Below are 13,436 nucleotides of genomic sequence, written 5' to 3' on the forward strand. Positions count from 1 at the left end.
ATGGTCGGGTGGTGCGGCATTGTCAAAAGTGTATATATATTTGCAGTCAAATAGAGGAAATTAATATGCGATCTAGACATGACAATGATTGTTCCATGAGATCTTACGTTGCTTGGGCGCTGCTCTTATGAGTCGCGTGTCCTTCTCCTCCGTTAGCGGAGCCGCAGCGACTACAGCTAAATTCAGCCCCAGGCTTCAGACACGGCAGCGGGCCGCCGATCGCACCTGAGCCGCATTAGCTCTACCACAAAAACGCAGTGTTCCCTTATTTCCACAAGATTCCTAACCAGGGCCCATTGTGCGGTGTTAAAACAGAAACCGAGCTGTTGCGAATAGGAACAAAGAAGCGAAGGCGGTACCCTCCCTCCACTTGAGCCGGGATCTGCTGCTCAATCACTTTGTTGGAGAACAAAACAAACCGGAGAGACGGAGATCACGCCAATCTACCTCAGACACAAACAAACAGTTCACTTCCGGACGCTCAGTCAATCCCTGTGCGCTGTAAACCTTTCTTGTAAAGATGTCTTAAAGCAGGTTTAATGTAAACGCCTTAAATATATTTGAAATATCATATTATTGGTTGCCATTTAATAAACGACACAAAATACAGTCTTTGTTTATAGATTCACTACAATGCAAGCCAGAAGTGTTTACTATGTTTATATATATATATGTTTCTGTAGCCTACGTCTATAAAATCCTTTTTATGGACAATTTCTTACCTGCATTTTATTATGCAAATTATGCTAACAAAATCATGTTTTATTTTTTGTTATTTTTCAATCCCCTTTTTAATGAATTGAAATGCATTTTGATTCACCACCACTTCTCTTGAAATAGAGCATCTCACTATTTCAAAGAGCTGTTTCCCCCTCTCCTTTCCATTCACAGTTTTTGTGTTTGAGATGTGCTCTCCCTTCTTTCTCGTGGCATATCTGTTAAAAAAGCCTTTACATTCAACAATGTTTTACAGAGAACTGAAAAACAGAACAGAGTTAAAATAACACAGAGGTATTTTTTTTATATATATATATACAGTATTTATATATATATATATATATATATATATATATATATATATATATATATATATATTATTCTATACTTGAAAAGAGGAACATACACAACAAAAATATTTTAGCCTATTTTTAAGATTTACACATTTAGATTTCATAACAAAATTCAATCAAATTGGATTGTGTAATGTTTAATAAAAATATTTAGGTTTTTTATTTTATTAAAGATTACTCAATCAGTTTATTGGAATTTTGTTATGAAGTTGAAATGTGTAAATCTTTAAATTATTCTTTTGAGTGTATGTACATGATACACATTGAGCCAATATGTATATAGTGACTAAACAGCTTGTCACCCCAAATATTTACTTGTTTCACAATGTCTTTGAAAGTACATTAATACAGTAGTTTTTCTTTTAGTATTTGACAAATAATGTGCTAATTATAGAAACACAACTCTTTTGAGACAAGACAATGCATGTAGATGCATGATCCAGTGTCTTTTACATTCAAGAAATCTTATTGTATATCAGTGTACACAGTCATTTACAAATTTCAATTATTGACAAGAAAGTGATTGCTCTGCCATACAATACACAATGTCAATATCTGCATTTAATTGCTCTATTCAAAAATTCAAATAGGTTAATCTAGTGCCCTTATAAGAGTAGCGCTTCATTAAAATATTTTTCCACAAGTTGTGTCTGGTGGCAGTTTGGCATCTTCTTGTAAGTTTGTTGCTTTCAGACTGCTGAAGTTTGAGAGACAGCAGCAGAAGTTCAGCTGATGGGATTCCTTCCAGTGACAGACTATTGGCAGGTGTTGTAGATCTGAATCTGCTTATTGATGGCATTCAGGATTGCCTTCATTTTATCTTCCAGGCCATCCAGCTGCCTTGCTTTGCCTTCCAATACCTTCTGGTTTTCCTCATAGTCTTTCTCAAGCTCTATGGACACACAACAAAACTGGTTTAGTTTAATGAGGAAATGTAACAAAAACCACCTTCCTAGAAAAGCATACAAGATCAATATTATTTGTTACCACAAGAGGGCGATTTATGCAAGTGTTTCAGTTACTTGTCAGCTAAATCTCAGAAACTGAGTGGGATTAAAAAGTCTGAGACCACCACAATGAAAATCTGCAATTGAAAATCTAATTTAAACCTGGAAGCAGACAGAAAGTTTTAGGAAGAAAGGGTTTTTTGCGATTTAGGTTTTAGGTACATTATTTAAAAATTAAGAAATATTCATTTTGAGGATTATTGTCAAATCATGCTGGAGTAACACGGATCATCAGGTTTTGTTGTGCAGTCCATGTCAGCTCGAATGCATGCTGTCAATAAAGTAAAATTGTAATGCTGATAATATAATTTGTATAAAATTAACAGATAAACATCGGAGTACAAATAAAGGAATTTTAAAAAGTCAGCTGAGCAGTAAGAATAGACTTCCACCAAGAATAAGCAATTGTCCTTGTGTCTCCCACACACTCACCTGCCAGCCTATGCAGTTTATCCTGAGCATCCTTAAGCAGATCCTTTGCTTCATCTCTCAAACGCTCTGCTTTCTGCTTAGCATCCTGCATTGTTTTTGCCTTATTGTCCATTAGACCCTGAACAGTACGATACTTATCGGACAGCTCGCCATCCAGTATCTAAAACAGACAATGAAGTTGCTAAATTCTGGTAAACAAAGCACATGTAGGCCAACTTTGGGAAAGAGAGAGCGGCACACCCACCTCTTTAGCTTCATTGGCTTTATCACGGGCCATGGTGGCAGTCTCTTCTGCCCGTGCTGCATCCAGGCTGTTGTTGGCACGTTTAGTCTTTAATGCCTCTATTTGGTGTCCAAGGTCTCCTAGCCTGTCCATAGCATCACTAAGATCCCTCTCGCAGGCTGTGGTCTCTGACTGGATCTTAAGAAACAGAATGCTTGTGAGAGCATTAGTGGACAAACAGATAAATAATAATGATTAAAAAAATATACTAGTGGTTTTACCTGTGCCAGCCGGTTCTGAGTTAGGCTAATGTCCTTCCTAGCTTTCTCAATGGCCTTTTCTGCAGCTGCCTGGGCTTTGCCGGCATCGTCCAGCGCATGTTTTACAGTTTCTGCTGTGTTCTTCACTCCCTCTGCCTTATTCCTTTAGTAAGAGAATATTGATTATATTCACATTTACATTTCTGTACAATTTGTAAATCTGTGGATTTTGTGTATATTAAGTATATGGTTAAGTATATGTTTTACACTGCAAGCTTAAAGAGTTAGTTCACCTACAAATGAAAATTCTCTCATCATTTACTCACTATCATGCCATCCCAGGTGTGTGTGACTTTCTGTCTTCAGCAGAACACATTTGAAGAATAATAGAAACATATCACAGCTCAGTAGGTCCTTAAAATGCAAGTGGATGGTGATCAGACTTTTGAAGCTCTAAAACGAACAGTAAGAATAAACGTCATCCATACGACTCCAGTGGTTAAATTAATGTCTTCTAAGGCAAAATGATCGCTTTTGGTGTAAAAAAGATCAACATTTAAGGACTTTTTAACTACAAACCATTGCTTCTGTTCAGCAGCAGTATGCGCGTGACGTAATCGAGTTGGCATTTTTACGCGAGAACCGACGCACGTGCGACACAGCTGGAAGAGCATCGCTGTTTACAACTGAGTAAGAGGAACGCTGTTCAGAAGCTTAGTTGGTTTTGGTTTAGATCTGTATTTTATCTGTTTGTTTACTCACAATGGTGCATTTGTGTGCTTATCCTGGATGTCTCAACCAAGAGAAAAATGTGAGATTACGTCCGTAACATGCCAACGTGAATACGTCACACCAGAGACTGCGTGAACTCAGCCCTCTCGTGACGTGTACACAGATACTGCTACTGACCGGAAGCAACGGTTTATAGTTAAAAAGTATTTTTTGCACCAAAAGCAATCGTTTCGCTTTGGAAGACATTAATTTAACCGCTTTAGTTGTATGGATGATGTTTATGCTGACTGTCTGTAATTTTTAGAGCTTCAAAAGTCTGATCACATCCACTTGCATTTTAAGGACCTTCTGAGCTGAGATATTTTTCTATTTTTCTTCAAATGTGTTCTGCTGAAGAAAGAAAGTCATATACAGTACATCTGGGATATCATGAGGGTGAGTAAATACTAAGAGAATTTTCATTTTTGGGTGAACTATCCCTTTAAGTAGTGCATAAGCGAAACAGCAGTGTGACTGTGTAACAGTGAGAAAACACAGGGCTCGTGTTTTGCTTTCACACACTGACATCAATTCTGTTGCATAACAGGGCTGCAGCTATACAGAAAATCAAGTTATTTCGGAGTTACTACTAAAACAACAGTCATAAATTATAAAATTGCTATTGGGAGTGCGAAGGGGCCCACATTTCCATTCAAATGGTAATTACATGGAAAAGAACCCAAATCCCAATAGCTACAAACTAATTAATTGTCTGGTTTCAGTTAGATTTACTGAGTAGAAAGTTCTGTTTGTGTCACTGCATGTGAAACTTGCATCAAGGCCGACAGACATCTTTCTTCAAACAATGGGTGAGTAGTTTGTTCCATTATTTTATGTTGCCTTTTATTGCAATATTGCAAAATTTGAGTGGATAAATAGGCTTTTATAGTGCATTTTCAAAATATTTTCTGATGAGTTCAGCATGCTATGCACAGCAAAAATCATTGTTACACTTGTGTATATAGTAGCATGACAATAAAGTGATTTGGTTTACTGTATGTTCTTAGAAGACACACACACACACACACACACACACACACACACACCTGGCTTTCTTGGCATCCAGCAGCAGCTGTTCTGCTTTGCGGACATCATTCTGGGTCTGCTCCAGAATGGCATCCACATTGGACAGACTCTTGACGCGGTCTTTAATCTCATCCGCAAGGTGCCGAATCTGCTTGGGAGAAGCTGGGATAGATAGTTCCAGAACCCGATTGGCTACTGTCTCAATGCTATCAGGATCTGCCACATCCTCTGCAAATATTCAATATGACAGTGCCCAAAGTGTGAATGTTAAAGTGCCTTCAGACATTGCATGTGTTAATATATAATATACTGTATATTAAGTTTGCATTAACCATTACTTACGCATGAGGAATTCTCTAATTTGTTTAATGAGGTCTCTTAGGTCATTGTTAGAATGATCCACCTTGTTCTTGGTATCACTAGCTTTTTCCAAAGCTGCCTGGGCTTTAACCTTAGCTTCCTGAGCTTTGGTCTTAGCATCTGCCACCTTAATATGCCAATCAGGAAAACATAAGATACTGAGAAAGGACAAACAATCCTGCTGAAGAATGTTGATTATTTTTAAAATAGCAATTAACTGCACTGAAGAACGTTCTTATTGTGGTGATCACTGATCAAATTAAGTAAATGTGTCTTGACAACATCAGACATGTTTCTCTACCTGCTTAAAAAGATCTTCTACAATTCCCATAGCTTTATTCAGCTCTTTCTCTGCATGCTTGGATCTATCCAGGGCGTTGTTGGCCACTGCTACAGCTCCATTGCAATTCAGGCCCCCACAGTGGCGTCTGCCCTCATCGTCAAGACAACCAGCACCGCCACAAGGGCTCTCCCCACAAGGAGCGTCACCTGGTGCTCCACAAACCTGGGGAAATATTGAACAAGAGCAGCTGAAGCAGATGTATGTTTGGTAAACTTTAGCTAAAGGGGAAATTTCAACAATGAGGTCAGTGTGCAACTATTGAGGTATTTTCTACCATTGACATGAAAGCAGTGACAGCAGTTTCCTGCAGTGTGACATGCTATAGTTCAAACTACATACTTCATATACTACATGGAAAAATTATTTGATAATTATTATGCATGCAGCTTTTATGGCCTCATATTAATTGAGAGACTAAATTATATGGAAAATTTGTGCTTTTAAAAATTCATTTGTCAAATGCATTTCAAGCAACTGCAAAAATATTTAAAAATGGTGAAAAACCAGTTACAGCACCCAAAATATTTACTTTCTTTATACATATATAATCTGAACCTAAAATCTTTATGTTGAAAGGGGGAAAAAAAGTTGATATTCATATCAAATTATAACAGTGTATATAAGCTGCAGTTGAATATCCTGTTTAATCAGTCTCAAAGAGCTGATTCACCTTTTCATTGATTTTCTTTATGTCCAGAATCTGAGCCTTTGCATTCAAGTCTATGAGAGTGCGTTTGTTTGCTGCGTTTTTGCGGTTGAAGTCATCTTTCTTCTCCGCCATCAGTCGCTCTGTTTTCTTGCGGGTGTTTGCTGATTGGCTCACTTTGCTGGGGATGTCGGTGGTCGACTTGTTGGCACGGTGCTCTGCATCACGTGACTTGTTGTATGAGGCACGGATACTATCATATGCACCTAAAGGAAAGGAAACCAGATAAAGAGTATGATTTCCTACGACAGTGATAACATATTTAGAACCCAGCTTAAAACTTGTCCTCTTTGGCCTTTGCAAAAGCATATTGGTTATTGTGTGATGGACAGTTGTGTGTTTTTACTTAAGTTGTTTTTATGTTTTTTTAATTTATCCCCGGTAACACTTTACAATAAGCTCCCATTCGTTAACATTAGTTAATGCATTAGGTATCATGAACAAATAAAGTACAATATAGTTTTTACAGCTTTTATTAATCTTTGTCAATGTTAGTTAATAAAAATACAATTGTTAGTTCATAGTGCTTAAACTAATGTTAACAAATACAACTCTTATTGCAAAGTGTTACTATGTGTCTTTAAAGTGTGTCTCTTTCCTTAAAGGGATAGTTCACCCAAAAATGGAAGTTCTCTCATCATTTACTCACCCTCATGCCTTATGTGCTTTCTGGAGCTTTGGTCACAATTCACTTGCATTGTATGGACATTCAGAGCTGAGATATTCTTCTAAAAATCTTTGTTTTTGTTTATCAGAAGAAAGAAAGTCATACACATCTGGGATGGCATGAGGGTGAGTAAATTATTTTTTATTTTCATTTTTGGATGAACTAAGAAAGTTTTTTTGTTTGTTTGTCTTGTATGTATTTTTTGCTTTTTGCATTACACAAATGCTTTACGAATAAAACTGAATCTGCCTTTTGATAAAAGAGTAATCAATGGATTGTTCCCTGCAAAAAAGCAGTTATATTACTCAAATATGTAGACTCTTAGGAATCTATTTTCGTGAGCGCGCAAAGCGCATCGCTACGCGCAAAAACCATGCGCAGCGTCTTATCCAATTTTCGTGAGAGCGCTAATTCTTGTGCCAGTGCAAGTGGGCGTGGGTGGGAGTGTTTGTGCTATTGAGGGTGTACGCGCACAAACTGTGGGTGTATTGTGTGTTAATGAATTGGCACAAAGCGCAATTTGCTATTTTCCTGAGAAATAAGTAATTGCACTAAGATGTTTGAAAACCACGTCTGTTTTCAGCGCAAAGTCTAAATTCAGTTCCTGCATTTGCAGTTTGGAAATTCCACCAGCTGGTGGTAATAAAGTTCATGTCCAAACTCTGAAAATAATCAAATTATGAGTTTTATATGGAATGTTTTTAATTTTTTCATCTTAAAATAGGGCTCCTAATATGTAAACAAAAGCATGTTAAATTTGCATTTATATGTGTGTATACAAGAGAACACCATAATATGTTTATGTTAATATTTATTCAAGAATATGCATCGACTACAGTAAATGCATATTTAGGTGAGACAACATTAATGACTAACCCAAGAAGTTAGAGTTCTTCAGAATGTCAAGTTGACGGTTTAGCTGATCTGCGTTCAGGTTGAGCTCTTTTGTCTCTCTCTCCAGGGTGCTTAATGCGTTACTGGCCTCATAGTTACTATCCTGCACTGCGGTCAGATCTCCCTCCAGCTGGTTCAGTGTGTCTGTGGTCTCACCAATCTGAGCTCTACGTGAGAAAAACAAAAAATTATGAAAAAGGCTAAATAAACTGACCAAGGCTTAAACTAGCCTTGCAGATCTGAAGGCATGGCTTACTGCTTAAGGTTTAAGTCCTACCATTTTTTTTTTTTTTTTTGGATTTTCTCCCCTTTTCTCCGCAATTTAGAATGCCCAGTTCCCAGTGAGCTCCAAGTCCTCATGGTGGCATAGTGACTCAACTCAATCCGGGTGGTGGAGGACGAATCTCAGTTGCCTCCGCATCTGAGACCGTCAATCTGCGCATTTTATCACATGGCTTTTTGAATACGTTACTGCGGAGACCTAGCATGTGTGGAGGCTTCACACTATTCTCCACGGCATCCACGCACAACTCACCACGCGCCCCACTGAGAGCAAGAACCACATTATGGCGACTATGAGGAGGTTAAACCAACATGACTCTACCCACCCTAGCAACTGGGCAAACTGGTTGCTCAGGAAGCCTGACTGAAGTCACTCAGCATGCCTTGGATTCAAACTAAGTCCTACCTTTTGTTAGTATATGACAGTACTTGAATTTTAGGTTTGCACATGTGTACCCAGGGTCCAAATTTAACACTAGCCAAGCTCTACATTTGAGCAAAAACTGGCTTTGGCAGGTAAATAAAATCACCACTTGGCCAGTCACTTTATAAGTAACAGCAATATAACACATGGTTTAAATTGAATTGTAAAACAATAATTTGAACTTGCCTGCCTCGCATGCCTAATGACTTTTGGAACACTTACCATATATTTTTTAAATTCACCTGCCATTGGCAGTGTGGCCAAAAGTTAAAGGGATAGTTCACCCAATAATGAAAATTCTGTCATCATTTACTCACCCTTGTTCCAAACCTATATGAGGTTCTTTCTTTAGTGGTATAAAAAAGGAGATGTTAGTCAGAATGTCACTCAGTCACTATCCACTTTCATTGAGTGGAAAAAAAGATGCAAAGAAAGTGAATGTAGAGGTCTGCACGGGCCTTAAAATTAAACCCGAACCCGACCCGTACCTGAGACTGTGTGGCCTAACCCTACCCGGCCCAAACAATACCGTCAGATTTTAAGCCGGAACCTGATCCAAACCCGAAATCGCTTACTATCTAATTTTTTCTCCTAGCAAGTACTGTTGCAATAGGCTGTATTTTATGTAAGCATATAGGCAACATTCGTAACAGTACTGAAACAGTAAACATACACAGTTTTAACAAGGCAAGACAGCCCCTCAGTACACTAGAGCAGAAGGGGAAAAAAGCATTGCCTTACCGTTAATGCGCTGAAACTTCACTTGGTACATAACAATCTGGAATAAAATGAAACAATGCAACAGCCCCCTCTTTGCAGCCTGAACATGTTCAGAACGTTGAATCTTTGTGACACCTGAGCTAAAAAACAATCTAGACGCAGATGAAACTGAGTGCAGGTGTCTCAACATGTGTTTCTGAAAATGTGAAGTTCTTTTTAACTTGTTTAAAATGTGCCGGTCCTGCACAAGACCATGAAGAAAAAGTGAGACGCGGTGTAAATGTCAAAGACATTCGTCCAGCATGTTTTTACATAGGATAACAATGGGGAAACAGAACAGACACACGCAAAAACACGTTCAGTGTGAACGGCCCCTAACTCGTCCATTCGTGCGTGTCTGTGAGTGAGAGCGCGTGCACAAAACAAGTTTGGTAAGCCTGTTTATTTTTTCATTCATACAAACCCGAAACCAACAAGAACCCGAAGTCCTACTTGAAAAACTGACCCGAACCCGGCCCAAAACCCGTCAGGTTCTCGGGTCTCGTCAGGCATGGGTCGGGTTGCAGACCTCTAAGTGAATGATGATGACTAAAGCTAACATTCTATCAAACATCTCCTTTTGTGTTTCAAAGAAGACATAAAGTCATACAGGTTCGGAACAACATTATGGTGAGTAAATGATGACAGAATACATTTTGTTTGGACAAACCATCTCTTTTGGACCCTCTGTGTATTTCTCCATGATCAGTCTGTACCTGAGATCCTCTATCATGCCCATCAGAGTGGTCACGGCCTCAGTAGTGGCATTGCGGGCATTAACAATCTCCTGTGCTTGTGCCAGCTTGTCCCCCAGTTCCTTAAACTTTCTCTCGAAGGCTTGAGTCAAGCCAGTAGTCTGGAGTTCCTTTGCCCTGTCTGTGAGAGCTTTGGTTCTGGTTGCTAGATCCTGAACAATGCGGTCCCAGTCCCCGAAGCACTGGTGGCATGGCTTGCAATCTGGGAAGGTGCCCGAGAAGCCACGGGCACACTGATCGCAGCGAACGCCCGATACACCCTGCTGGCACACGCAATGTCCGGTCACACGGTTGCACTGAGATGTCTCAATGCCACGTGGGTCGCAGTCACATACTGCAGAGAGGTAAGCAAATCAATGTGATTTTGTGAATTATTATTAATTGTGAAATAATGTGATTCTTTAGAGTTTATTGCTCATGAAATGTTCTTAATTAGTACTAGAGGTGATTGTTTGTACAGATAGTATGTATGAAGTGCTCTGAAAAAGTGTACCTCTGCATAGTCTTCTTGGGTCACCCCAGTGGTTCTCCCAACAGTCTGTACAGGTCTTTCCCCCAAACCCTGCACGACACTGGCACTGGCCTGTGAACTGAATATGCGTTGAAGAAGTTACAAAGAGCTTATCTTAAAGGGATAGTTCACCCCAAAATTTTTATTCTGTCATCATTTACTCACTCTCATTTTGTTCAAACCCATATTAATTTATTTCTTCAGTGGAACACAAACAGAGATGTTAGACAGAATGTTAGTCTCAGTTACCATTTACTTTCATTTACTTTCTATGGTGATTTTTGTAGTTAATTTAGAGTTGAACAGCCCCAGTCCTAATTCATTTACATTATATTGAAAAAAGAGCAGCCAGAATATTCTTCAAACATTCACCATTTGTGCTCCATGGAGGAAAGAAAGTATTATTGTTTTTGAATGACATATAGGTGAATAAATGATGAAAAGTACATAAAAAGTTCACTTTTTGAACTATTGAACTGGTGAACCATTCCTCAGAGCAGTGTTTCCCAACCTTTTTTCTGCCACGGCACACTTTTTATGATCAAAAAATGCCACGGCACACCACTATCCCACATAACCATCATGGATAGTTTTCCTTTTCAACGAACTTATCTATGTTTTCTGTCTGTCTTAGTAGCGTTTACTCGTAATGTTTGAAATTTGGCTATGCAAAAAATGCAAGTCACATAGGTATGCTGTATAACGCGATCACAGGTGACAAGAGCGCTAATTGGGTAATGAAAAACAAATTTGTCTTTTCCAATTTGTAGATTTGTTCTGGCAAATTAATTCTTGCAATGCCACAGCAAATAACATTTTTTATTATTTATTTACCGTATTTATCGGAAATAAAGTCACACCTGTCTATAAGCCGCACTGGGTCAGAATTGCATTGTTGAGAGAAAAAAACACACATAAGTCGCATCTCTGTATAAGTCGCACTGACAGAGGTTGGATCCGGCAGGCACTAGGACCCGGAGCAGCTGTCCGGCCTCCATTCACTGGTTCAGATGTCAAACACGCTCCATGAAGATTACAGTACCTCAGAATCTGCTCATCATATCACAATGCTTTTGGGCTTGTTTTAAACGGGAGAATTTGCTTTTAGTAATCGTGTGTAACAGTTCCTCATATACTGTTTAAGTTTCATGAGAGAAACATGACAAGTAAGACACATCTGTTCATATCATCTGTAACTCTATGCTGTGCACAAATAAACAGCTTTTAGTCTGTGAGTAAAACAACAGGTATAAAATTGTAAACTTAATGAGCTATTCATGAGCTTATTTAAAGTTTTAGAATGTGTCCCCCAAATTTCAGATTGTTCCGACACCAAGTAGCCTACTTACGAATTATCCAATCTGCCATGGTGTTAAAATAAAATAAAAATAAAAATAAAAGAAATGATACAGAAGCCCATTTGGCCTTAGTATACTTTGTATCATATGTGTGACTGAGACAATGGTACCTCATTGCAGGAGGACATGTAGGCATTGTTGGGGTCACAGCCACAGGGCTCACAACCCCGCCCACTGGCTAGGTTCCAGTAGTTGGGTGCACAGTGGTCACAAGTTTGTCCGATAACATTGGGTAGACATTGACACTGTCCTGTGGCACGCTGGCAAACACACTCATCTCGAGATAGACACTGACTGTGCTCTGTGCCCAAGAAGTTGCAGGTGCATTCTGGATAGATGAGAGGCAATAGTTTACACAGTGCATGTGGCAATATGTTATAAAGAGTAAGAGTTGATATTAATGCCGCTGTAATCATTATAGTGTCATATAACATAGAAATCAAATTCAAATCTTAAGTGTGTAATTTCTGTGTCATCACCATTAACAAATTCCACACCACACCAAACTCACATCATTGGTTAAGCCAACATTGCTGTTTCTGGCTGATCCAAATGCTCAAACAAACAGATCAATGTTTTGATGGCCCCACAGAACCACCCTTTGCACTTTTCGGGGAAATCAGCCGACAAATGATTACATATACTGTAGTTGTCTCAGCATATTAAGATGGAACAGGAGAACATACTTAGACATTAAAAAATTACACACTTCAGCTTTAAGACCCATGTAAACTCACTTCGGCAGTTGCGGCGGGAAGCATCTCCATAGTATCCACTCTTGCACACACCACAGTCAGGCCCTTCAGTGTTGTACAGACACTTGAGGCACTGGCCAGTACGCTTGTCACATGCGTCAGGATCTGATAGGTCGATGCTATTACTGCAACGACAAGGCTGGCACTGCCCACCGGGCCTGGAGGGGTCACCGTAGTAACCAGGAGCACAGTCCTCACAACGTGAACCTGGTTGATGGTGAAAGCAGGAGTTTAGTTGCAGAGAGGCAAAGCAACAGATTCTGATAAGAGAGAGATGGAAATTCTGAATTGACATGGTCTTTACAATCATGTTTTACTCCAATGTCTCAACAATTCAACAGAGAAACTACCTTTCTAAATGATGAAACATGTTCAAGTAATATGTAATTATTAATCAAAGACATTTTCTTTATGAATATTATTTTCATGACATGTAAAAATCTGAATCTGAACTTAATCTCAAGTATGTTTATTCAAGAGAATATCTCTCCGATTGTATATTAAGATTAGATTAAGGAGTTGCGTTTTAAGTCACCAAGACAGAAAATAGTATTCAAGAGTGAACAAACATAACAATCTCCACTTTAGTTTCGTATTTGCAGGAAAATGTATTAAAATGAGCAGGGATTCATTGAGGAACCGAATCAGCACTGCAATTGTGGTCTTTTGGGTAGTAGACCAATATTCAATCAAAACATTCTGAATTTATTATTAATAAAATCAAATATTTGGGGGCCTGGGTAGCTCAGCGAGTACTGATGCTGACTACCACCCCTGGAGTCGCGAGTTCGAATCCAGGGCATACTCAGTGACTCCAGCCAGGTCTCCTAAAC

The 13,436-nt window shown here is 39.0% G+C and overlaps 2 protein-coding genes across 7 annotated transcripts in view; both read right to left on the reverse strand.

Moving 5' to 3' along the window:
• The window catches only part of LOC127419056 (ubiquitin carboxyl-terminal hydrolase 19-like), a 42,291-nt gene extending 41,813 nt beyond the window's left edge, over positions 1 to 478 (reverse strand). For all 5 annotated transcript variants that reach the window (XM_051660121.1, XM_051660123.1, XM_051660120.1 and 2 more), the window contains exon 1: positions 108 to 478. The gene's annotated coding sequence lies outside the window, so the exon portion shown is untranslated. The remainder of the gene's footprint in view (positions 1 to 107) is intronic.
• A 612-nt stretch (positions 479 to 1,090) lies between these two features.
• LOC127419053 (laminin subunit beta-2-like) overlaps positions 1,091 to 13,436 on the reverse strand; it is a 51,129-nt gene continuing 38,783 nt past the window's right edge. For both annotated transcript variants that reach the window (XM_051660104.1, XM_051660105.1), the window contains exons 22-34: positions 12,586 to 12,810; positions 11,959 to 12,176; positions 10,473 to 10,569; positions 9,941 to 10,313; positions 7,742 to 7,926; positions 6,163 to 6,404; positions 5,451 to 5,654; positions 5,132 to 5,276; positions 4,810 to 5,017; positions 3,014 to 3,155; positions 2,754 to 2,930; positions 2,510 to 2,669; positions 1,091 to 1,962 (exon numbers count right to left, since the gene is read on the reverse strand). In XM_051660104.1, coding sequence (XP_051516064.1) covers positions 1,826 to 1,962; positions 2,510 to 2,669; positions 2,754 to 2,930; positions 3,014 to 3,155; positions 4,810 to 5,017; positions 5,132 to 5,276; positions 5,451 to 5,654; positions 6,163 to 6,404; positions 7,742 to 7,926; positions 9,941 to 10,313; positions 10,473 to 10,569; positions 11,959 to 12,176; positions 12,586 to 12,810 — 2,513 coding nt within the window. In that variant the 3' untranslated portion in view covers positions 1,091 to 1,825. The remainder of the gene's footprint in view (positions 1,963 to 2,509; positions 2,670 to 2,753; positions 2,931 to 3,013; positions 3,156 to 4,809; positions 5,018 to 5,131; positions 5,277 to 5,450; positions 5,655 to 6,162; positions 6,405 to 7,741; positions 7,927 to 9,940; positions 10,314 to 10,472; positions 10,570 to 11,958; positions 12,177 to 12,585; positions 12,811 to 13,436) is intronic.

This window comes from Myxocyprinus asiaticus, chromosome 28 (assembly GCF_019703515.2).
Source record: "Myxocyprinus asiaticus isolate MX2 ecotype Aquarium Trade chromosome 28, UBuf_Myxa_2, whole genome shotgun sequence".
In the NCBI taxonomy this organism is placed as follows: Eukaryota; Metazoa; Chordata; class Actinopteri; order Cypriniformes; family Catostomidae; genus Myxocyprinus; species Myxocyprinus asiaticus.